The sequence below is a fragment of the Botryllus schlosseri genome, chromosome 5 (genome assembly GCF_051294905.1).
Source record: "Botryllus schlosseri isolate E-star chromosome 5, Bs_hap1, whole genome shotgun sequence".
Taxonomy (NCBI): Eukaryota; Metazoa; Chordata; class Ascidiacea; order Stolidobranchia; family Styelidae; genus Botryllus; species Botryllus schlosseri.
This window is the reverse complement of record NC_137240.1, coordinates 3495677-3518732: the sequence shown is the minus strand read 5'-3', so window position 1 is coordinate 3518732 and position 23056 is coordinate 3495677. Positions and strand designations below refer to the sequence as shown.

The 23056-nt window shown below is 41.1% G+C and overlaps 2 protein-coding genes across 2 annotated transcripts; both read left to right on the top strand.

Annotated features, from left to right (window-relative positions):
- The first annotated feature begins 1702 nt into the window (after positions 1-1702).
- LOC145439637 (uncharacterized) lies at positions 1703-7245 on the top strand. Its single transcript, XM_080317151.1, has 6 exons — positions 1703-1821; positions 2264-2450; positions 3447-3577; positions 3636-3867; positions 4827-4956; positions 7025-7245. Exons 1-6 carry the CDS (start codon positions 1764-1766, stop codon positions 7085-7087), a joined length of 801 nt encoding a protein of 266 aa, XP_080173277.1. The 5' UTR covers positions 1703-1763; the 3' UTR covers positions 7088-7245.
- Positions 7246-9792: 2547 nt separating this feature from the next.
- Positions 9793-14249, top strand: LOC145439638 (uncharacterized). The gene is made up of 6 exons (XM_080317152.1): positions 9793-9985; positions 10783-10969; positions 11963-12093; positions 12150-12381; positions 13212-13341; positions 14040-14249. The coding sequence occupies exons 1-6, from the start codon at positions 9928-9930 to the stop codon at positions 14100-14102; spliced, it is 801 nt and encodes a 266-aa protein (XP_080173278.1). The 5' UTR covers positions 9793-9927; the 3' UTR covers positions 14103-14249.
- Positions 14250-23056: the final 8807 nt, after the last annotated feature.

Sequence of the window (23056 nt, the reverse complement as noted above, 5' to 3'; positions counted from 1 at the left end):
CATTTTTCACAAAACTTACACTAAAATGGTACATTTATGGGCAAGCTCCCTGAAATTATTGAGGTATGAGATACTCTAATCTATCCGTATCCAAGGCACTGTAGCCTATAGCAAAACTGAGTGTTGGTGACTTCAACAAAATCAATAGCATGACAAAATTGACCCGATGGAAATATAATTTTCGGCGGTCAAGCCTGAATGTACGTCAAATCAGAAAGGACCTCAAATTTAAACGACAGTGAAATAATTGTGCTATCTATTTACATATAGTACCAAATATGTCCAGTAAAAAGTTAGTTGCGCGGAAAATCGAAAAAATTTGCCTGAAAAATCGAAAAAACCTAAAGTTGCATGAAAAATCGAAAAAGCAGCAAAAAGTTGCTTGTAAATATGGAGAAAAGTTGCAATATGAGATTAATCCAAACAGCTTAAAACACCACACTACGTAACGTCTTGAGTATTTAGGAAGCTGACGAAAGCTGTAAAAAAAGTTGCAAAAGATGCAAAAACTTGCTCTAGTGTTTACTATTGCACACTGCACGGTATTATTGGCAGCTTCTAATTTTCGTCGCATGTAAGTAGGTTTTTGTAGCTACAGCTTGCTCAAATGGTTATATGTTATTAGATTATTGTGGTGGACTTTTCCGCTGTGTTCTGCTTATCAAAAGGTCAGCCTGCAAACGTCCATGATACCCAACGATGTTGAACTCTCGCATGGTTGACTTTTCTTTAACGGTCAATCACCCAACTTACTGTTTTCTGCATCTCGCATCTCTCTCAAGTAGATCTTCGAAAGCGCCCCACCATTCGTAATGTTGACGACCTCTAACCCACAGTATTTAGATGCCTAGGCGTAAAAGCTAGGTAGTCAGGAATGTATCCTACGTGATTGACAAGGACATTGAAGATAGGTTTACTGGTGTCAATCGAATAGAATGCCTTTTTTACGTCACGTTTTGTAATTGCCAACATATTATTCGTCTGTCATTCAGTGAGTAAATTTACGATAGATGTATGATGACGGACAACGTCGGATAAAACTCTGCTAACCCCTTGATGCCGTGTCATATTATACTAAATCATTCAGAATGTTTTCGCCAGCTTTACTCTTAAGGTGTTGGTCGCTGTGTGTGTTATATAACAGACGACTCTCGGGTCACTTGCACGGGTCGAGTATAACGATGATTAGGCTATATCCATCATTTCATTGAGATATGAAAATTGTGAAGTCATTTTGTTAGGCATTTTGAAGTACAAAACGTTAATATTGCAACAAAGAATATGTTGATATATTGCCAAATTTATTCCACTTGAAGCTTTTCGACGGACTCTCATCAGGAGCGAACGTCAGTATGTACGGTTAACCAAATTGGAAATATTGAAATATTTTCGCCTCTCGGACCATTACAGAGTCGCTAGATAACGCATGAAAAAATGAAAAACACAAACCTACCTCGTTAGTTATTTTACATGATAATTGCATCGTATTAATGACGGCGAGAAGGTGGTCATTGAGTATATTGTGGCTATTATATAATGCAGTCAATTATCAGATCAACCGTGCTATTGTAATATCTACGGACGTCATCCACAGCAATAAACAGTTAATGGTTACGGCAGCGCCTGTTTCTCTGCAAAAGAGAAATTTATAGAAAGGTCAAGTCATAAAAATTAGTCGCCGACTTCGCGAACTTATAAAGTCTGCTTCATCTTTCGGATAGGACACAGTTCTCAGTTTGCAAGCCAATACCAGATCAGAAGATATGGATCGGTGTCTCGTTGCTATAGTTGTTTTATTTGCGGCAGCTGCCACAGTGGAAGGTAAGTCGGTGATACATTTGTTACGATAGATTATTACACAATACGTGACTTGGTATCCATCAAGGGAAGGTAACATAACACTGACATTGACGGTGACATATATTTATGCGGCCGCGCGATCCAGCATATGCCTGTAGGATAATCTACGTACCGAATTGGCGGCAACCTAATTTGTGCAATGTTATGAAATATGAACTAATTTCTGGTGTTACCGAACATGCTCCAGAACTCTATATAGTACATGGTTCGAATCGAGCCACCGCCGCTTGCTGTACAGACATTTACCATGGTCTAATTATACTCGAATATAAAAAGAATAGCATCGAGGTAACGAAATTGATAAAGGAAATATTTAGACGCGATATCACTACAGTAGTTTTATGATTTATAATGAATATTTTTAGTTCTAGGGAGTAACGTGAAATCGGTTCCGTCTTTGCAGGATGTCACCTAATAAAAGGTGGACACTGGGGGCACGTTAACGAGGATTCGATTCGAACCAGAATATTTTTCTCGCAATGCATGGAGAGGTTGACCTCGAAAGTACCGTGGGACTGGAACCAAGTGACCGATTTTATCGTCAGCTACTCACAGTGGTATCAAGACACGTCCCACTTTCGTTGTTCAGGGTATGTTATTGTGGCAACTTGTAACCTACTATACAAATTAACCCTGGTGTATACTTCATTGATGTTGAATATTCAATATCGGCAAAATAGATTCCCCGAGTAATTAGATTCTCGAGCTGGGTATCCGAGCATAACAGTATGAATGATGTACAAATTTACAATATTATTCTCGACCACACCTATTTCATTGCACTGTGACAACCCTGTTCGTTGATCACGACTCCACAGCGGGGCTGTCCAAAAATGATTTTTTTAAAAATTGTACCGGCTACTAAAACGAACGCTGCACCGGGGCCTACGACGATAACTTAAGTTATCGTAGGCCCCGGCTGCACACCGATTTTGGTGCAATTTCAACCTATTGAGGCATTGCTATAAGAGAAGCAAAGTTTTGGGTTTATTGAATCAGAAATATCCAAGTTTCAAATTTTACTGGCTACTCCGAGAAATTATTAGGGTGTTCTAAACACGTACTAAAAATTTAGGCTCAATTCCAAGCACTACGAGCAAAGTCGCAGGAGTGCATGATTTTAGATTTGTAAAAATAGTATTTACGGTGACAAATTCTTTGTTAGGTCGATCCACCGTAAATACTAAGATTTGAAATCTCTCTGCAGTAGAACACTAATATGCATCAATATAAATATTTTGATTACGTTAATTTCATTGTTGTATCATAGTCTACTATTCACCTTTGCTTTGATTGCAACACACTGTAAGTGTGCGATGATTGCAAAATTATTCCAGATTTCAGATAAATATGTATCTGTAATATCCCTAAATTGAATAGTACAGTCACGCTGAAATAATACCGAATATATTTTCGGTTGCTGACGACATCCCCTGACGCGTGCCAGCCGAAAATATTCTGATTAATTCCGATGTGAATATAGAATACCTTGCATTATACATTTTTATAGTCCGAACTCTATTAACATTTGAAATAATATCAATTACTCGCCTGGTTTCTGATGCTAATGTGATCTTATCATCCAGCAAGCGTGATACTGCCGCTTGTTGGCGAAAGGCGGCTGCTAAAATGTTCAAATGGAGCTCGGACGTCCTGCCGGCGTTGAATAGTTGCATCGATACGTTCGTTGTCTTCACGGATCTCGTGGCACATGACAGTATAGTACAAAGTTCGCACTGGGAATTGCAATGTGTAACGATATAACATATGTTTAGAAACCGCCAGCACACTATCGAATATGGTGTATAAATCCATTGACAAGCACTTTTCGGGGAGAGTGCCGCATTTCCAGAAGAGGACCTTTGGTTCCAGCGACAAGGCGAATTGCCCGAGAAGGAACGGTTACGAGTTCGGCAGCTGTATGATGGATCAGATGGGAGGACACATGGCGCATTTTGACTATGTCACCATATCCACGTTTATGCAGTATGATGGGGAATGCAATGGGTAAGACGCGTACAACGTGTGACATGTCTCGATGGCAGAGAAAGATCGGTACCATTTGCTGTACACACAGTTGTCGTTATGATGCTTGATATCAATTGAACTTGATTCAATTTGCCCGTGTAGCTGTAATTCTAATTATAGTCCTAATTCTTCAAGTCTGGTGTTGGCTTAGATAGACGTGCTGCAGTTTAGTGTCATTCTGAGTTACGAATGCTCTGTGCTGGGTCAGAGCGGATACCTTAAATCCACAACCTTGTCAATGGTAGGGCAACCATATGTTGGAATGATGGATGGAGAACACTTTCATCAAATCATAAACGAAATTGAAAATAGCGGATTTTGAAATCATAAACGAAATTGAAAATAGCGGATTTTGACGTATCTACTGGAAACCTTGCTGTGTCGAGAAAAAAGGCTATCACTCTACCTCGAGAGAGAGAGAGAGATATGATATTCTTTTTCGCCTGCACCATCGAGATGCTTTTGACGACGGAGTTGCGATACGGCCCCATGAGGTCATCTAGTCTGCGCCCCCGTTTTTTTTCTCCTCCATGCTATCCGTGATTGCTGAGCGCCTAGCAGGATAGCTGCGGATACCATTTTTCGAGTCTTTGGTATGACCCGGCCGGGAATCGAACCCACGACCTACCGCTCGAGAAGCCGACGCTATCTCGCTCGACTCCCTAATTACCCACTTGTTACGGAAGTTGTGAGGTGTTGACTACAAAACCCGTCGTCTATCATTTAGGTCAAAATTCGACATCTTTCTAGGTATTAGGGCATTTTAGGCTAAAAGGGACGTGTGGTAACCCTAGTAAATGCGGACTGATAGAATTTAACGAACGATTGTATCGTCGAAGCAAGGGTGCATCAATTCTGAATACGGCGAATCGTTTTAAAACAGTTACAAATATAACTATATCTAGTAAAGAACGGCGATTCAATGGTCATATTTTCAGAAACGACTGTGATTGTGCATCCATGTATGACCCCGGAAGTGACATCTACCAGTACTATCTTGAACATGGCTTGTCGTGCGGAGATTGTTGGGCTACCAGAATGGCCGGAGCATTCAGCAAAAGACCAGAGGTTCGCTGATATATTATTGCTGAAGATCTTTCGCTAAGAGCTCGACAAAACGATAATTGCAAGCTGTAACTATTAGGACTGTGCACGATAATTCGAGTACTCGTATCTGAATCGAGTATGGGTTCTGATGATTTGAGTCAAGGAGGGCGAGATGATTTTTCGAGTACTGAAATTATGCGTACCTTGTCACTAAGAGCCGATTCATTCGCGAGAATATATATAGTTTTCATATCATTTTCCACTACGGATTTAACGTATTTCAGCACACGAAATGTGTAGTACAAGCTAGTGACTCCCAGTGATTCCCAACCGCGGGTCCAACCAGGGTTGTAATGACTCGAGTCCGACTCGAGTCAAGATTTTCACACGACTCGACTTGACTCGAGTCCTTTTCTGAAAATGTAGAAATGCTCGAGTCAAATCTGTGTATGGAATCGACTTGGACTCGAGTCATCGCGTATGACTCGAACCAAGTCGAATGACTCGAGACTCAGACGGCCAAGACCGGCATTTCATTGTAATTTCGAAGAATAGCAAAGTAACCACACTGTTAAGATTTCGTCTATTCGTACTGGTACTTGAAGATGCGACCAGAAACTGCTAAGCGCGAGGAAAATTAGTATATTATGAATGCGAACCATTCGATATCTCACCAACAGTGTTATAAAAAGTGGGTTAACAAAGACTTCATCTGGAAACTGAGCACTCAGCACAACGACTTGAGCTAGGACTCTAGTCATAATACCATGGCTCGGACTCGACCCTCTGCTCGCTGACTTGGACTCTGACTTGACTCAGTGGTGAATTGAAAATGACTCGACTTGACTCGAGTCAAAACTATCAAAGTGAGATTGACTTGTGACTCGGAGCCTTGTGACTTGGTTGCAACCCTGGTTCGCAACCCTGGGTCCAACATCTAAATATCCCGCAAAATAACATAGACGGTAGTTGTTGTTTCCGTGAACAGTTATGGTCCATTTCTGTATATTAATGGTAGAATTAGGGATATTAGCCGTGTAGCCGTGTCTTCAGTCATCCAAGGCCGCTTCTGAAAACCGGGAAATAGAATTATTGCAGACTATAGCGTCACACGCATGGATTAATTAATACCCGTCGGATATGTTTCAAGTTCTGCTGGCGTATAGAGCCTGCTGGCGTATAGAGCTTTATATATCGTGTCTGTGAAGAGTAAATTTCGACACAATTTTACTAACATACAAATGGCAGCTCGTACTCGAGTGACAGCTCGTACTCGAGTATAAATTACAGTTTAAGTCCAACATTACTCAGCGTATAATCTCCCGCAAACTTGTGCATCATGCTGCTATCTATGTATGAGGAGCTATCACGCAACGACATAGATGTTATGTTGTAGCAATTGTACGCATTTTAAGTTTATTTATTATATGTATAGCAATTGTACGCATTTTAAGTTTATTTATTATATGTATAACGCTCGCCAATCTGCCTCTTTCAATAACCGATATAGAATCTGTAGAAGTATATGTGCATGCTAGAGGTAGACTATAGCTACCTTTAAATTAAATAAAAAGTGTATACATGCGGCTTCTAAATCCAACAAGGTCGGGAGCCACTGCTATGGACGTTAGTGTGAACGACATGTCTTTGAACTCGCTAACATAATGTGAATTCGATAACATAGTGTAAATGACGTATCTTTGAACTCGATAACATATCTGTGAACCACAATATTTTCACAAAGCTCAGTGAGCGTTTTATGTTCGATCAAATGCCAATTTATACCTTTAATCAGGCAATACGTTAATTGTTGTTGCGTAACATGTGAATATTCGAACTTTCCCCCTTCATTTTTATTCGTACGATGTCATGAGTGATATATCTAATCGACTGGAAGCCTGTTACTCAATTCAGAATCGAATCACTCGCATTTGCTCAGCACTATCTGTAACGCAACCTGAATCGCGAGAGCTCAAGGCGCGTCTCTAGGGGTCTAATATTCAAGTTCATTTTCTTCCTCCACCGAAATGGATCAAATAATTCACACTTCCTTGTGTCTGCAATTTTCCCTTGTGTCTGCAATTTTCAGATGTCTGGATTGAGAGACTCAGTCCTTCGCTGCGCTGAACTTCTGTCAGCTTACAATGGATAGGCATCGCGGAGAAAGATACTTCCATTTTCTCCGTGTATAGCTTACTTGGGCTGGACATAAATACCTTCGGGGGAGTTGGCAATCTTATTCTGGGTTGGAATACTCTGTTATTTTCTCTCGAGACAGCATCGGTCTGAAATACATATTACTGATCAAAATTTGTGTTCGTGTGTACCTTGCCATTCATAAGGAGAAAGGAGGGTGGGAGAAAGGAGGGTGTAAGTAGTATCTGAGCATATGCAACGTACACCAACAGACATGGATAACTATAACATATTCGGCTACTACATTAGAATTTTCCAAAATTAGATTCGTATTAGGATTCGTATATCAAGATTCGGATGAAATTTATTCTCCAAAGTGGATTGAATCCGCGACAGTCAGTTTCTGAGTGAAGTTCAGTTTATCCAATTCTAAATAAGTATGAGAAAGGTTTACCATACTTTGAAATCGGGAAAGGTGGACACATTTTCAAACTTTGAATACCTACCGGAAGAAAATCCAGATAAATGGTAAAATTTTCCCACTTCTTGGTCGGTAGACTAAAAATAAAATCAACTTTCCGGCTCAACTCCAGAAATACGGTTTTTCTTTCACACTAATTACGTCAGTTGACTAAAATAAGTCACTTACCATTTAGCGTCATTTATGCCCATTTTCACTCGTATCTATCCACTATCTTGGCTCTAAAAGCTGTAGAGAACGAATTGCCAAAACAGTGGACATTTAGACGTGCCGGAGGACATTTTCAAAATCTTGATAAATGAGGATAAATCCTCCTAAAGGAGGACGTATGGTAACCCTAGAGCAGTGGTTCTCAACCTTTTGTCCCGCGGACTATTCTCAAGCTCCCCTATATATCCGCGGACTCAAGCTTTGTAAAAACGAAAGTAGGTCAGGCAAGCACTGTTTTTCACTCAACCCACACTCTCAATGAGAGCCTTGTCCTTGATCTTGCTTGACAAGTTCTTCGAATTCCGGAATTACGGTTGTCAATGTAGGCCTCCATCTGATGTCACCTTACGGTTGAAGTCTGACGCTGAACGAAAGAAGTAGGCTACAGCAATAGAGTTGAAACGCCAGATTCACACAGGTAGGCAATCATAGTAGTCAACAAACACCATGAATGCCACAAAACAACCACAAAACAAACAAACAAATAAACGACAAGATTTGTCCGTCATTGGTTTCTCTGAGAAAACACTGTCGAAGAACGTTGAGATGCGTTAGTGTATGGGGTGTGGAACGAGCGCGCACGCGACTATGATACAAATGTATTTCGAGTCCAACCCCTTCCTCGCCGAGACACACGAAGACATGAAGTTTCGGGCAAAGCGCGCGGTACAGCGATAAAACATTGGCCAACATTGACCGTCACTGTTTGCCAAAGCCTTCGATCTTAATATGTCCATTGTCCATCCTGACAGACAGTAGTACAAATGCAGAACAAATGCAACCCGCAGACGAGAATATTGCAATCCGATTTGAAGTGAAGTCGCGAGAGTCGGACGTGAGCTACGTTGCGTAGGCTACAGCTGTAAGGATATTTTGGGCACCAGGCCTATTGCAGATGCAATTGTTCAGACCAGCTAAATTCAATAAAGTCATCACTATTCTCAATGACGCAAGCTCCCTCAGTTATTCCTAGTGCCGCCGCGACACACGCAATGACAATAAATCGACATGCAAGGAAGTTTGATCACTGATGCGGAGATTACCGAAACCCTATGTGGGTATATTTCGGGTATACATCTCGTTCTCGGTAATGTTGTTCTTGGTAATGTCCATTATTGGTAATGTCATTCTCGGTCAAGTCCATTCTCGGTTATGTATGGGAGATGTGGTACCGATGGATCAAAAATTGCTAAATGATCTCTCTAACCCCCATATATTCAGTCGATATGAGCAGCTCTTTTGCTGGCTCAACACTTTGATACAAGCTCTGCATACGCACATATATACATGAATATCCACCTTCTGAAAAATTATTTATGAATTTTCAAAATTTGTTGCTCGAACGTATCCTCGGTCCGCACCCGGTTGGTCGGAAGGACCTGAATGAAAACCTTTAATGTTCTAACTTTTCTTGCTGTGTGATATAATCTAAGCTGCAGCAAGCCAAAGACGAATGTTTGGTCGCAACTGGCGATAAAGTAGAATAAATATAATACATCAAATGTTGCCATGAAATCACGTTTCGATTTTGGCACAAACTTAAAAATTTGTTGGTACATACACATTGCCAGTAAGAAGACATTCTGACTTCCAAATAACTCATTAATAGCGATAAACATCACAGGTAGTTATTAAAAATAGGGTCTATGTGTAGGCGAGTTTCTGTCGTTGCATGATATGTTGGTCCAACTACATTGCTTGATTTGGCTATGGCATCATCGGCCTCAACTCTCCATGTCCACCTCGGTAATAGCATTCTCGGTTCAGTATGGTACTGAAAATTGTAGCGCAATCAACAAACCAGTCTCGCTAGTTAGTTTACATGATAATTGTACCATATTAATGACCGTGAGTAGGCGGTCATTGAGTATATTGTGGTTATTTTATAATGTAGTTGATTGTCAGTTCTTCAACGGTGCACTGATCATTATACTTCTATTGTGACATTTACGGACGTCATCCACATCCACAACAATAACCAGTTAATGGGTACGGCAACACCTAGTACTTTTGCATAAAGAGAAATTTATTCAGAAGCCAAGTCTTGAAAATTAGTAGCCGTTTTCGCAAACATATAAAAGTCTGATGCGTGTGTCGGATAGGACACACAGTTCTCAGTTAGCAAGCGCATACAAGATCGGCAAGCCCATACAAGATCGGAAGATATGGATCGATGTCCCATTGTTATACTGGTTATATTCGCTGTAGCTGCCACAGCGGAAGGTAAGTCGGTGGTACATTTGTTTCGATAGATTAATACACTTGATTAACTTAGCTTCCATCGTACTTGAAGTACTGTAACTCAAAACCTCCTCAAAGGGAAGGGGCGGGGCCTACGATATGAATATTGGAGGCCGCGGAAGGTGACATGAGATTGAAATTGACAGTGATCTCATTTTTAAGACCGCACGATTAAGATTTAGCATATAAGGAAGGCCTATAGAATATAATCCACGTACAAGAATACGTGACCAGATATGAGCAACTGTAGATAATTCTCGTTGTCTAATTGGACCAATCAAGGCGAATTGGTGGCAATCTAATTCATGAAATGTTTCCATGATATAATCTTATTTCTGCTGCTCCTGGAAATGCTGAGGGATAGGCTAACTGATGCTGAAAGCGCGAAACGACCCAAGCTTGCTGTACAGACATTTACCATTGTCATGCTTATGAGAATGAACTTTGAATCAAAGATTCAATTTGCAAGTTTTCGCGAATTCAGTGACTCTGATTCTTATCCAATTTGGAAAACACTGTGCAACAGTAATTCTAATGTAGCCTTGTCTGAAAAAATGTGCTCTAATTCTAATCTAATTTTGAAAAGCTGTAAATACTAACGTTGTCGAAATACGTTCGTGATCTTGTTACCTTGCACAAACAGAATATCATCAAGGTAACGAACTTGATGAAGGAAAATAATTTAGACGCGACATCACTACAGTAGTTTTATCAACTATAATGAACATTTCTGTTTCTAACGAGCATCGTGACATATGAAATCAATATCTTCCTTGCAGGATGTCACCTAATAAGAGGTCGACACCGGAGACAAGTTGGCGAAGATTCGGTGATAACCAGAGTATTTTTCTCCAAATGCATGGAGAGGTTGACCTCAGACATACCGTGGGATTGGAATCAAGTGACAGATTTCATCGTCAGCTACTCACAGTGGTATCAGGAAACGGACTACTTTCGTTGTTCTGGGTATGTTATTGTGGCAACATCGGACCTATTGCACAAATTATTCCAGCTGAGTATTCGAGTATAACAGTGTGAATGATGCAGAAAGCGACCACATACCTATTTCATTGCACTGTAACAATCATGTGCGTTGATTACGACTCTTAGAAGGGTTGTTCAAAATGGACTTTTTTCAAATTGTACTGGCTACGTGATAGAATTGCTCTCGGTTACCGAAAAATGGGCTGCACACCTACTGTAGCTCAACTCCAACCTATAGTAGCAATGCAATAAGAGGGAAAAGTTTTCGTCGCATTATTCGCCCCGATTATTCGAAATTTCATGCAGGTGACGTCATATTTTCTGATCCGATTGTCGATATGCAATGTTCTTTCCAATCCTCTATTATTACCCCTGACGTATAGGCCTATGCCAGCCGAAAATATTCGGGTTCAAAAAACGTCATTTTTGAACACCCCCACTCCACAGACATGTCATCTCCACTAACGGCACTACTGCGTGGTTTTATACTGCACTTTGGTATGCTGTGATACGATCAATCGAAGTTACAGCAAACCGTTGTCAAAATAGCAACCTAAATTTGTAATTCTCAATGATTTTAATTATCAAGCAAATATTGTGGCTAGCGGGCCGTATAAAAAGTCTTAGTCAGGCCGCGATGGACTTAACCGCCTTGGCATCTTAACAGATATCTATGTTGCTTGCAAAATAACTTTTGTAAAAACGGAGTTTGACTAACTAAGATCTCAACAAAACTTGACCTCGAAAGACTAGACACAACCTGCCAAGGTGTGAAAAGGGTTAGGAAACCCTGCTTTATAACATAGGTCTACTTTATTTAAGGAGATTGATTCTTTCTTACTTTGAGAATATCGTGCATTATATACCTTTTTTAGAGTCTAACTCTAAATGTGATATATTTAAATTACTCACCATAATGTGATATATTCAAATTACTCACCATGACTCTAATTCCAATGTGATCTGATCATCCAGGAACCGCGACACTGCCGCTTGCTGGCGACAGGCGGCTACCAAAATGTTCAAAGGGAGCTCCGACGTCCTGCCGGCTTTGAATAGTTGCATCGACACGTTCGTTGACTTCACGAATCTCGTGGAACATGACGGTACAATAGAGTCCGCATTGGCAATTGCAATGTGTAATGATGTAAAATATGCTTAGACACCGCCAGTTCATTATCGGATATGGTGTATCGATCCATTGATAACCACTTTTCGGGGAGAGTGCCACATTTCAAGAAGATGACCTTTGGGTCAAGTGACAAGGTGAATTGCCCGAGAAGAAATGGTTACGAGTTCGGCAGTTGTATGATGGATCAGATGCGAGAACGAATGGACCATTTGGACTACTTCACTATAGCTACGTTCATGCAGTCCGATGGGGAATGCAACGGGTAAGAAATGAACGCGTACAGCATGTTAATATATATGTCTGCATGGTAGCGTTCCGTACCGGCCAGATTTCACCAACGATATAGAAATGAGCGAAATGCGAGTGCTGGTACTTTAATTCCAATCTAATTTGTTGAATGTAATCTTGAATGCAATCTTTTCTCAAATTCTATTTGCAATATAATTTGTGAAATGCTCATGCGCTCTAATTTTATCAAAGTTTTAATTATTTAATTTTGATCTAATTTCTGGTTTTCCTGAAAATGCTACGGCAGAACTATATAGTGCGAAACGAGCTAAGTCTGCTGTACAGGTATTTGCCGGTACCGTGCTCATGAGGATAAACTCTGATGTGACATCAACTGGTGTAGCTATCTATATTTGTAAACGGTAGGGTTACCATATTTCGGAAACGGGAAAGGATAACACTTTTATGAAATCATAAAAGTTGGTTTACCAAAACTGAAAACAGCTGATTCTGACATATTTAATGGAAATCTTGTTGCGTTGACATAAAAAAAGGTCATCACTCCGGCTCGACCCAATTAACACTATAGCTGTGTGGTGTTAACTAAATAAAACCTCGTCTATCTTTTCGGTCAAAATTTAACTACTTTCGTGGTCTTTTTGGGAATTCAGGCAAAAAAGATGTATAGGAATTTTAGGCTAAAAAGGATGTATGGTAGTTCAATGGGGCGTGACAGAATTTAACATACGATTGTATTAATTGTAGCAAGGACGCATCAATTCTGACTGTGTAGAATCGTTTTAAAACAGTTATTCTGTAACTATCTATATCTAATGAATAACGATTCAATTATCATATTTTCAGAAACGACTGTGACTGTGCATTGATGTACGACCCCGCAAGTGACATCTACCGGTACTATCTGGCGCATGGCCTGTCGTGCGGAGATTGTTGGGCTACCAGAATGGCCGGAGCATTCAGCAAAAGCCCGGAGGTTGGCTGATGTATTATGGTTAATTATTATCATTCGCTTATAGCACGAGAAAACGACGATTCCAATCTGTAACTCTGAGGAATGGGCACAATGATTCGAGAGATGATTTTTCAGAGTGCTGAAATAATACGCACCTTGTCACTAGGAGTCGATTTATCCACGAGAATGTATATAATTTCCATATCATTTTCCACTTCGGATTTATTGTATTTCACCACACGGAATAATTATTAGTACATGGGATTTATTGTATTTCAGCACACGGAATAATTAGTACGAAGTAGGGACCTTAGCGTAAATGACGACGTATATGTGAGGTCGTGATCAACCCACAACATCTTCACAAAGCGCAATGAGCGGTTCATGGTCGATCAAATACCAAATTACGTTTGCGATATAGAACTGGCATATTATGTTGATTGTGGTTGCATGAAATTCGCATATTTGAATTTTTCCCATTATTTATATTCGTACGATGTCATAATCAGTGATACTCAACCGACTTGAAGCCTAAATAAGTCAGTTCAGAATCGAATTACTGATATACTCGAATTTCCTCAGCAGTATCTGTAACGCAACATGAAACGCGAGAGCTCAAGTCGCGTCTCAAGGGGCCGCCTAACTATATTCAAGTTTATTTGCTTCCACCATCGGAATTGAGCAAATGATTCACACTTTAATATGTCTGTAATTTTCAGATGTCTGGATTGAGAGATTCAGTCCTTCACTGCGCTGGATTTCTGTCAGCTTACAAGGGATAGGAATCGTGGAGAAAGATGCCCTAATTTCCCTGTGTAGCGTGTATACTTGGGCTGGCGATGGACATGTGTTATGAAGCATACACGCTATTTGTTGAAGCTTGTGGTATCGAAATAATTGTACCATACCAATAAACCTGAATGACAATTCTTGTACGTTATGTGCGATCAGTGCCGATTCAAGCAGCAGGACACAATTGCAATTCCTGCATTACGCAAGTACAGTTCTTATGTATATCGATTCGGAAAAAGTGTCCGTAACAGCGGAATCAGCTGTATATGCCGGAATGCTTTTTTATTTTCAAAACTATCGCCTCTAAAATTGAGTATGAATTTCCAAAAATGTTATTATTACTCGAGTAAATCAGAGAATTTTACTCGAGTAAATCAGATATTACTTGTAGGCAATCAGTATTACAAACTATAGGCTACTGTTTATTTTTCAGGTCATGGCAAGCAGGTTTTTGTAGCTACAGCTTACTCACGTACGTGGCTTCCTGTTATTATAGACTAGCATGGTGGACTTTTCCACTGTGCCCCGATTATCAAGACTCTATCCCGCAAACGTCCACAACCCCAACTCGCATGGTTGACTTTTATAAACAGGTCCTTTGTTATATTAACAGGCCTTACAGACCTTTACGACTCAAGTTCATTAGTTTTTATTTTCCTCTGCGTTATGCCATATCGGTCACTGATCTCAATTTCTGCATCTTACGCTATTAACTCGATTCAGTATAGTTGTCACGCCGTTCGCTTCCTACATCAAGTAGTTGTCCGAAAGCTTTCAGCGACCCACGATTCGAAATCTTGACGACCTCTAACTCGCCGTATTAGAGGGCTAGGCGAAAATGCCAAGAATAATCAGTTTAATCAGGGAATGTATCCTACACGTGATTGCGAAAGGGATCTTGAAGTGTGGTTCGCGGTATAATTTTGGGTCGTGACGGCACCTTAATATGAAAGTATATGTAATATTTGTTATATTTCTTGCAGCAAAACAATTCTTCGCGATTTCCGGTTGCTAATAGTTTGTGCAAGAGCGAGATAGTGTAAGGGTGATGCGTCCGGCTTCTTGATCTGTAGGTCGTGGGTGCGATCGCCGGCCGGGTCAGACTACAGACTCGAAAACAGGTATATCCGCAGCTATTCTGCTAGGTGCTCAGCAATCACGGATAGCACGGAGGAGAAAAAACGGGGTTGCAGACTATAAAGGCCGTACCGCATCTCCGTCGTCAAGAGTATCTCGATGGTGCAGGCGAAACAGAATATCATATCTCTCTCTCTATCCGAGATCGCTCTCTCGGGTACTATAGCATAGTCAAAGTGAGACACGGGGGAAGGTCGTTAGTGCAATCTGACTTACTTTTTAACATGAAGATGTACCATGAAAATGTACCGACTTCTGTACAAGAATCGGTATGGATTCACGACATGATTTGTCCGGCATTGGTTTCTATGAAAATACAAGAATCGGTATGAATTCACGACATGATTTGTGCGGCATTGGTTTCTATGAAAAAACACCGTCGGAGAACGTTGAGATGCTCTTTAGTGTGGGGGCGTGGAACGAGCGCGTGCGCGACTACGATACAAATGTATTTCGAGTCCAACCCCTATCCTCGCCGGGACACACGAAGACATGAAGTTTTGGGAAAAGTGTGTGTGGTACAGCGATAGAACATTCGCCAACATTGACCGTCACTGGTTTGCCAAAGCCCTCATTCTTAATATGTCCAATCTAAACATACAGTACAAATGCAGTACAAATGCGACCTGCAGAGGAGAATAATGCAATCCAATTTGAAGTCGCGCGAGTCGGTCATGTTTCATTAGAGCTGCGTTGCGTGTGCTGTGTGCGGGCTCTCTATGTCGTATGCCCCTCATAATGTAGCATTCTAATATTGAAATGGATTCTTTTTGACATGTAAGGCTCGCGAGACGCCACTAAGACCAAAAGTTGGGTCGCGGCCTAAAAGTTTCAAGAGCCACTGACATAGGAGATAGGTGCAATGCAGCTCTTACGTCACGTTTCGTAATTACCAACACATTTTTCGACCAATGTGTAAATTTGTGAGATATATATAATGAACAAAACTCGGATAACCCCGTGATGTCACCAGGGCTTTGGAGCAGTCCTAAATTTAAAACTGCACCAGCTCCCAGCTCCAGATTAGGAGCTATCTTCTATCATAAATTAGCTCCGGCTCCAGCTCCAGAGCTTACTGATACCACTGCTCCGGCTCCGGCTCCACCTTCGGCAGCTGTGGTTCGGTTGTAGCCTTCGCAAGGAACCGTCGTGGTATGCAAGTCCTGTGACGTAATAATTATTATTACTTCATGTCGCCTGTCGATGACGTCATATCTGCATGAGAACGCACTTCGCTCCATGCCATTACATGTACTGTACACATTGTACAGCGTTAAAACATTGTCCCGACCTTATCAGCAGAAATCCACTTTTTACCAAATATACCCTATGGTTTGAAATTCGATATTGGTGCGCTCGTTACCAGTCCCACCCACCCTCGTCGATCAAGTTTAGTGGAATATAAAAGGTTCCCATTCAAACGAATCGAATAAACTCAGAATTAGTGTTACTGACAATCTAGTGTTGCATCAATGTTCGAGAACATATTTAACGCCGCGTACTTTACAAGTCAGTAACTAATTGAACTGCAAGCTCGGAAGTGATATTGCGCGACAGTTCAAGAATACGAGTGTATCGAGTGTATCAAGCAGACAAGAATGAATACACAAAATTGATGTTTACAATGGGAAAGCGCGCATCCAATCACTAATTGCCCTCTCATATTCCACACCAGGGCAGGGCTCGGACATACCATTGACTAGCACGTTTCGCGACAATTGCATGCCGAGTATAATAGCCATTTGGGCTGCTTCGATGCATCCACCTATATACGCTCGTAAATCGTTACATAGGATCATGCACTGGAAGGAATTTCAATTCGTAGACATTAACGACAACACACTGTTCAATTTGGCGCTACGATTAAAAAATTATCAACCAAAGAACGCGCATTTGCTCATCCGAAATGGCAGACGATGTCTCCCGGCGTGAGGCATCCGCGTCTCCAAATCGAAATGTGCAGCAATGTCACCTTTTCATCCTCTGGCATCGCTTGCATATTCGTCTCATTACTAATTACGGAAATTGCTCAGCTCACATATGCATCCATCACGTTTTGTGACATGCATGGTTTTCATTATATGTATGAACATGGTTACTGGTATATGTATGAACATGTTAGAAAATGTGGTGCCGACGACGCAACAATTCTTAAATCTTGTGAACGATTTATTATCGTAAAAGTATGTGAATTCAACCACTAGTAAGCATAGCATCTCATGAAATACATCTATCTGAGCCGGAGCTACTGTTCAAACACCGGCTCCAGCTCCACTTGAATTTTTTGTAGAGCTCCGGCTCCGCTTAAAATGCACGGCTCCAGGAACAGCTCCACTTGAATTTCAAAAAATGCACGGCTCCAGGGCTCCCGCTCCAACGCCCTGGAAGTCATGCATTAACGGAGCACTTCCAAAGGTCAAGTATAACGATGATTATATTCATAATTTCATTAAGATATGAAAATTGTGGACCATTTGACTACGGAACCTCAGTATAGCAACAAACAATATTCATTGTTCATGTTCATGTTATCAAATTTATTTCACTCTAAGCTTGTCACATGAAAAATTGTCGTGTCCGGTCAATACCGAGGTCGTGTCCGGTCAATACCGAGAATGCTATTACCGAGAAAGACGATGCCGAGAATACTATTACGGGGAATTAACATTGCCGAGAATGTGCATTACCGAGAAAGACACGGGCGAGAGAGAGAGAGAAATATTTATTGATTCGTCCAACCGAAACGAAAATAACATTGGCGCATGAAATTATAACAAAATACTTAACGGTGTAGGACAGGGTGTAATCGATATGACTCTGGGTAGGGTCAACTAGTCTGATCAGAGATCGAGAATTTATATTACCGAGAATGGACATTACCGAGAAAATAAAATCATTCAGTGGCATGCAAAACGATAAAATTTGAATCACTCGCAAGTCGCGAAGCACGCGGTCAGTCCACATTATTGTCGAATATTAGCAGGACGATCAGTAACAATAAAAAGTTTAAAATTCCCGACCAGACAGAATAATCTCAAAATGTAGCACGATATGGTAGATACCGCCTTAGATATATGGTTATTATCCATGAAATTGGGTTTCGACCGGTATGATATCGAGGCGAGGTCGATGAGATCTCGTGCTTCGCTGTATCTACAATGTCCATTGTACATGTCTAGTTCTTCGCAACCCGCTTTCTGTAATTAGAGGTGTAAAACCAGTTACGTACCACAGGTTGGGTTAAGTATATATGCGCAGTGTGCACCAAGTCGCTAATACGAGCAATTGCGGTGTCAGATGATACGCGGGTGATGTCGTAACTCAATTTCGGTAATTAGCTAGGCAAAAGCCAAGTTGCGTCTTCCAGATAGGCAAGGATGTCTTGCGCACCAGGCCTATTGCAGATGCGATTGTTCAGGCCAGCGATGATGTCGTGCGCACCAAACCAGCTCCGCGCTAAATTCGGTGAAGTCATTACGATTCTCGGTGACACAAGCAATGACGTGAGTCGACCTCGACATGCAAGGAAGTTTGATCACTGATGCGGATATTACCGAAACCATATGTGGGTATATTCGCTGTCAAATCTCGGGTATACATCTCGTTCTCGGTAATGTCCTTCTTGGTAATGTCATTCTCAGTTATGTAGGGGAGAAGTGGTATATGTGGATCAAGAATTGCTAAATGATCTCTGGCCTCCTCTTTTCTGAGAATTTTTGGTTTTTCCTTTGAGAATTTTGGGTAAAGGTAGGCCAAAATCCGACACTGAAGTAGCATTTCGGGAGCTGAGCCGGAAAGTTGACCTCTTTTGGTTCAACCAAACTGACATTGTGAAAGAAACTGTATTTTGGGATCTGAGCCAGAAAGTTCACCTTTTTTCCCATAGTCAACCGACCACAAAGTCGGAAATATTGATCATTTTTACCGGATTGTACTCTTCTAGTTTTGTAGCTCTGAAGATTCTGAAACGTGTCCTCTTTTTACATTTCAAAAATATAGCAACCCTACTAGATCATTCTCATTGTCCAACTAGACTAAGCAGGGCGAATTGGCAATTCAATTTGTGTGAAATGTTGATATGATATAAATTTCTGCTGCTCCTGAAAATACTGCGGAATAACTGGTGCTCGACACGAGCCAAGCTTGCTGTACTGTACTGTACAGACACATTGTCATGCTTCACGAGAATGAACTCTGATTTGTTATGAACCGGAGTTGATTCAATTTGCAAGTTCAGTGACTGATTTTGATCCAATTTGGAAAATAATTGTGTAGTAATTCAAATCTAGTCTCGTATGAAAGAAATATAGCTCTAATTCTAATATAATTTAGAAAAGCTGCAAATGCACTTGCACGAACCGAATACCACCGAGGTAACGAAATAGAATGCCACCGAGGTATCGAAATTGATGAAGGAACATGATTCAGACTCGATATCACCGCAGTGGTTTCATCATTTATAATGAATATTTCTATTTCTAATGAGCATCATGAAATCGATTCCTTCTTTGCAGGATGTCACCTAATAAGAGGTCGACACCGGAGACAAGTTGGCGAATATTCGGTGCGAACCCGAATATTTTTCTCTAAATGCATGGAGAGGTTGACCTCGGACATACCGTGGGATTGGAATCAAGTGACAGATTTCATCGTCAGCTACTCACAGTGGTATCAGGAAACGGACTACTTTCGTTGTTCAGGGTATGTTATTGTGGCAACATCGGACCTATTGCACAAATTAGTCCAGCTGAGTATCCGAGTATAACAGTACCAATGATGCAGAGTCCAGCTGAGTATTCGAGTATAACAGTACCAATGATGCAGAAAGTTGAAATATTATTCTCGACCACACCTAGGCCTATTTGCGACCACACTGTGACAATCGTGTGCGTTGATCACGACTCCACAGTAGGGGTGTTCAAAAAGTGACTTTTCAAATTGTACTGGCTTCGTGATGGAATTGTTAGGTCACCTAAAGAAGCGCTGCACACCAATTTTGGCTCAATTCCATGTAGTCTCAATTCCATGTAGTCGCATTGCTATAAGAGGGAAAAGTTTTGGGTCGGATCATTCGCCCCGATTATTCGAAATTCCATGCGGGTGACGTCATATTGTCTGATCCGATTGTTGATATGCAATGTTCTTTCCAATTCTCTTATCATTACCCCGACGAATGCCAGCCGAAAATATTAGGGTTCATTTCAATATGAATATATCTATACTATTCGGTTGTTATAATACATCCAATACTTTCTCTTCTGGCAATGCCGCTATAGGTTGGAATTAGTCAAAATTGGTGTGCAGCATTTTGATAGGCAACCGAACATGTTATCAACTAGCCATTATAATTTGAAAAAAGTCATTTTGAACATATCTGCTCCACAGACATGTCATCTCCACTAACGACACTTGTTTTATACTGCACTTTTGGTATGCTGTGATACGACCAATCGAAGTTTACATCAAGCCTTTGTGAAAATATGAACTAAATTTGTAATTCTCGATGATTATAATTATTAAGCAAAGATTCAATTTTCAAAATAGTGCTTAGAGTGAATATGACTAGCGGGCCGCGAAAAAATTTCAGTCATGCCGCAATGGACGTAACAACCGCCTTGGACTTGTCATCGTAGCAGATATGTTACCGCTTCTGGCTTGTAAAAACACAGATTGTCATCGTAGCAGATATGTTACCGCTTCTGGCTTGTTTACCGCTTCTGGCTTGTAAAAACACAGATTTTGACTAACTAAGATCTCTCAACAAAACTTGACCTAGAAAGACTAGACACAACCTGCCAGGGTGTGAAAAAGGTTAGGAAACCCTGCTTATACCATATGCCTACTTTATTCATGGAGAGTGATATATAAATACTCATAATGCAAACGTGATCTGATCATCCAGGAACCGCGATACTGCCGCTTGCTGGCGACAGGCGGCTACCATAATGTTCAACGGGAGCTCCGACGTCTGGCCGGCTTTGGATAGTAGTATCAACAGTGTTGATTCGACACGTTCGTTGACTTCACGAATCTCGGGGATCATGACGGTATAATACAAAGTCCTAACTGCCAATTGCAATGTGTAACGATGTAAAAAATGTTTATACACCGCCAGTACAGTATCGGATATGGCGTATCGATCCATTGATAATCACTTTTCGGGGAGAGTGCAACATTTCAAGAAGAGGACCTTTTGGTTCAAGTGACAAGGCGAATTGCCCGAAAAGGAGCGAAGGCGAATTGAATTGCCCGAAAACGAGCGGTTACGAGTTCGGCAGCTGTATGATGGATCAAATGAGAGAACGAATGGAGCATTTGGACTACTTCGCTATAGCCACGTTCATGCAGTACGATGGGGAATACAATGGGTGAGAAATGAACGCGTACAGCATGCGTAACATGTCTCCATGGAAGCGAGAAATCGGTACCGGCCAGATTTGACCAACTATATAGAAATGAGCGAAATGCGGACTAATTCCAATCTAGTTCGTTGAATGTATCTTTGCTCAAATTCTATTTGTAATATAATTTGTGAAATGTTTCTGCGCTCTTAATAAATTATCATTTCATTTCAATCTAATTTGTGGTTTACCTGAAAATGCTACGGGGGAACTGTGTAGTTGGAAGCGAGCCAAGTCTGCTGTTCAGTTTCGGCACCATGTCGGTATCAACTGAGGTTCATTCAATTCGCCTGTGTAGCTATAATTGTCAATGGTAGGGTTACCATATTTTGGAATCGGGAAAGGAGGACGCTTATTGAGGACACTTATCAAAGTTTGTTCACCGAAACTGAAAACAGCTGATTTTCACATATCTGAAGAAAACGGCTGCGGCCAAAATTTTTCTTTCGTTTTGCCCTTCAATTTGAGAGACCACATCATTTTTAGAGCGCAGTGCCCCTTTAAGGTTGAGTAGGCGACGGGATAGCGTCGTTGTTCAACTGCGTGTGGCCAATTAATCTCGATATTGAATTCATGCGGCCCGCGTCCTCTACGAAATTTGAAAAGTGGCCTACGATCCGTTTTGAGTTGGCGACCCCTGGCATAAGCGGGGTGCCTTACCTAGAAGTGCGCCGTGAAGAAATATCAGCCTGGTGCAAATGGCCATTGTAGTCGACAAAAATCATGATAACCACAGACGGCATTATGGTTGAGTGCATCGTAAATGCCGATAATGCAAGTCTTCTCGCTTCGACGAACTTACGCATAAGCTGCACTCTCGCAACGCTGCGCATACACGTGTATAATGACATACAGTCTCTAAAATTTGACGTAGTAAGCAAGTAGTGCGGAATCTCGGCAGACTGGGGTCGCGGGCCACATTATCATGTAAGACGGAAAACTATCCGCGGGCCGGACAAAATCCCTTCGCGAGCCGTATGTTGCCCACCCCTGGTGTACAGTAATATCGGCTATCACGTAACTGAAATGTCGGATTAGCAATATGACGTCACGTGACGTCATGATGAGGTTCACGTTCGCGTTCACACAGAACATTTCAGAAAGGTTCGCGTTCACACGAACCTGAACCTTTCAGAGGTTCACACCATCCCTAGTTAACAGTCGACTGACTGTCGGGTCACTTGCAAGGGTCAATCAAGTATATCGATGATTATATCCATCATTTTATCAAGATATGAAATTGTGAAGTCATCTTGTTACATAAGTTTTTCGAAGTACAACACTTCAATATTGCAACAAGCAATATGTTCGTTGTTCATGTAGGCAAATTTATTCCACTAGATTGCTAGAAGCTTTTCGACCGACTTAACAGGGGCGAATGTCAGTATGTGCAGTTAACTAAATTA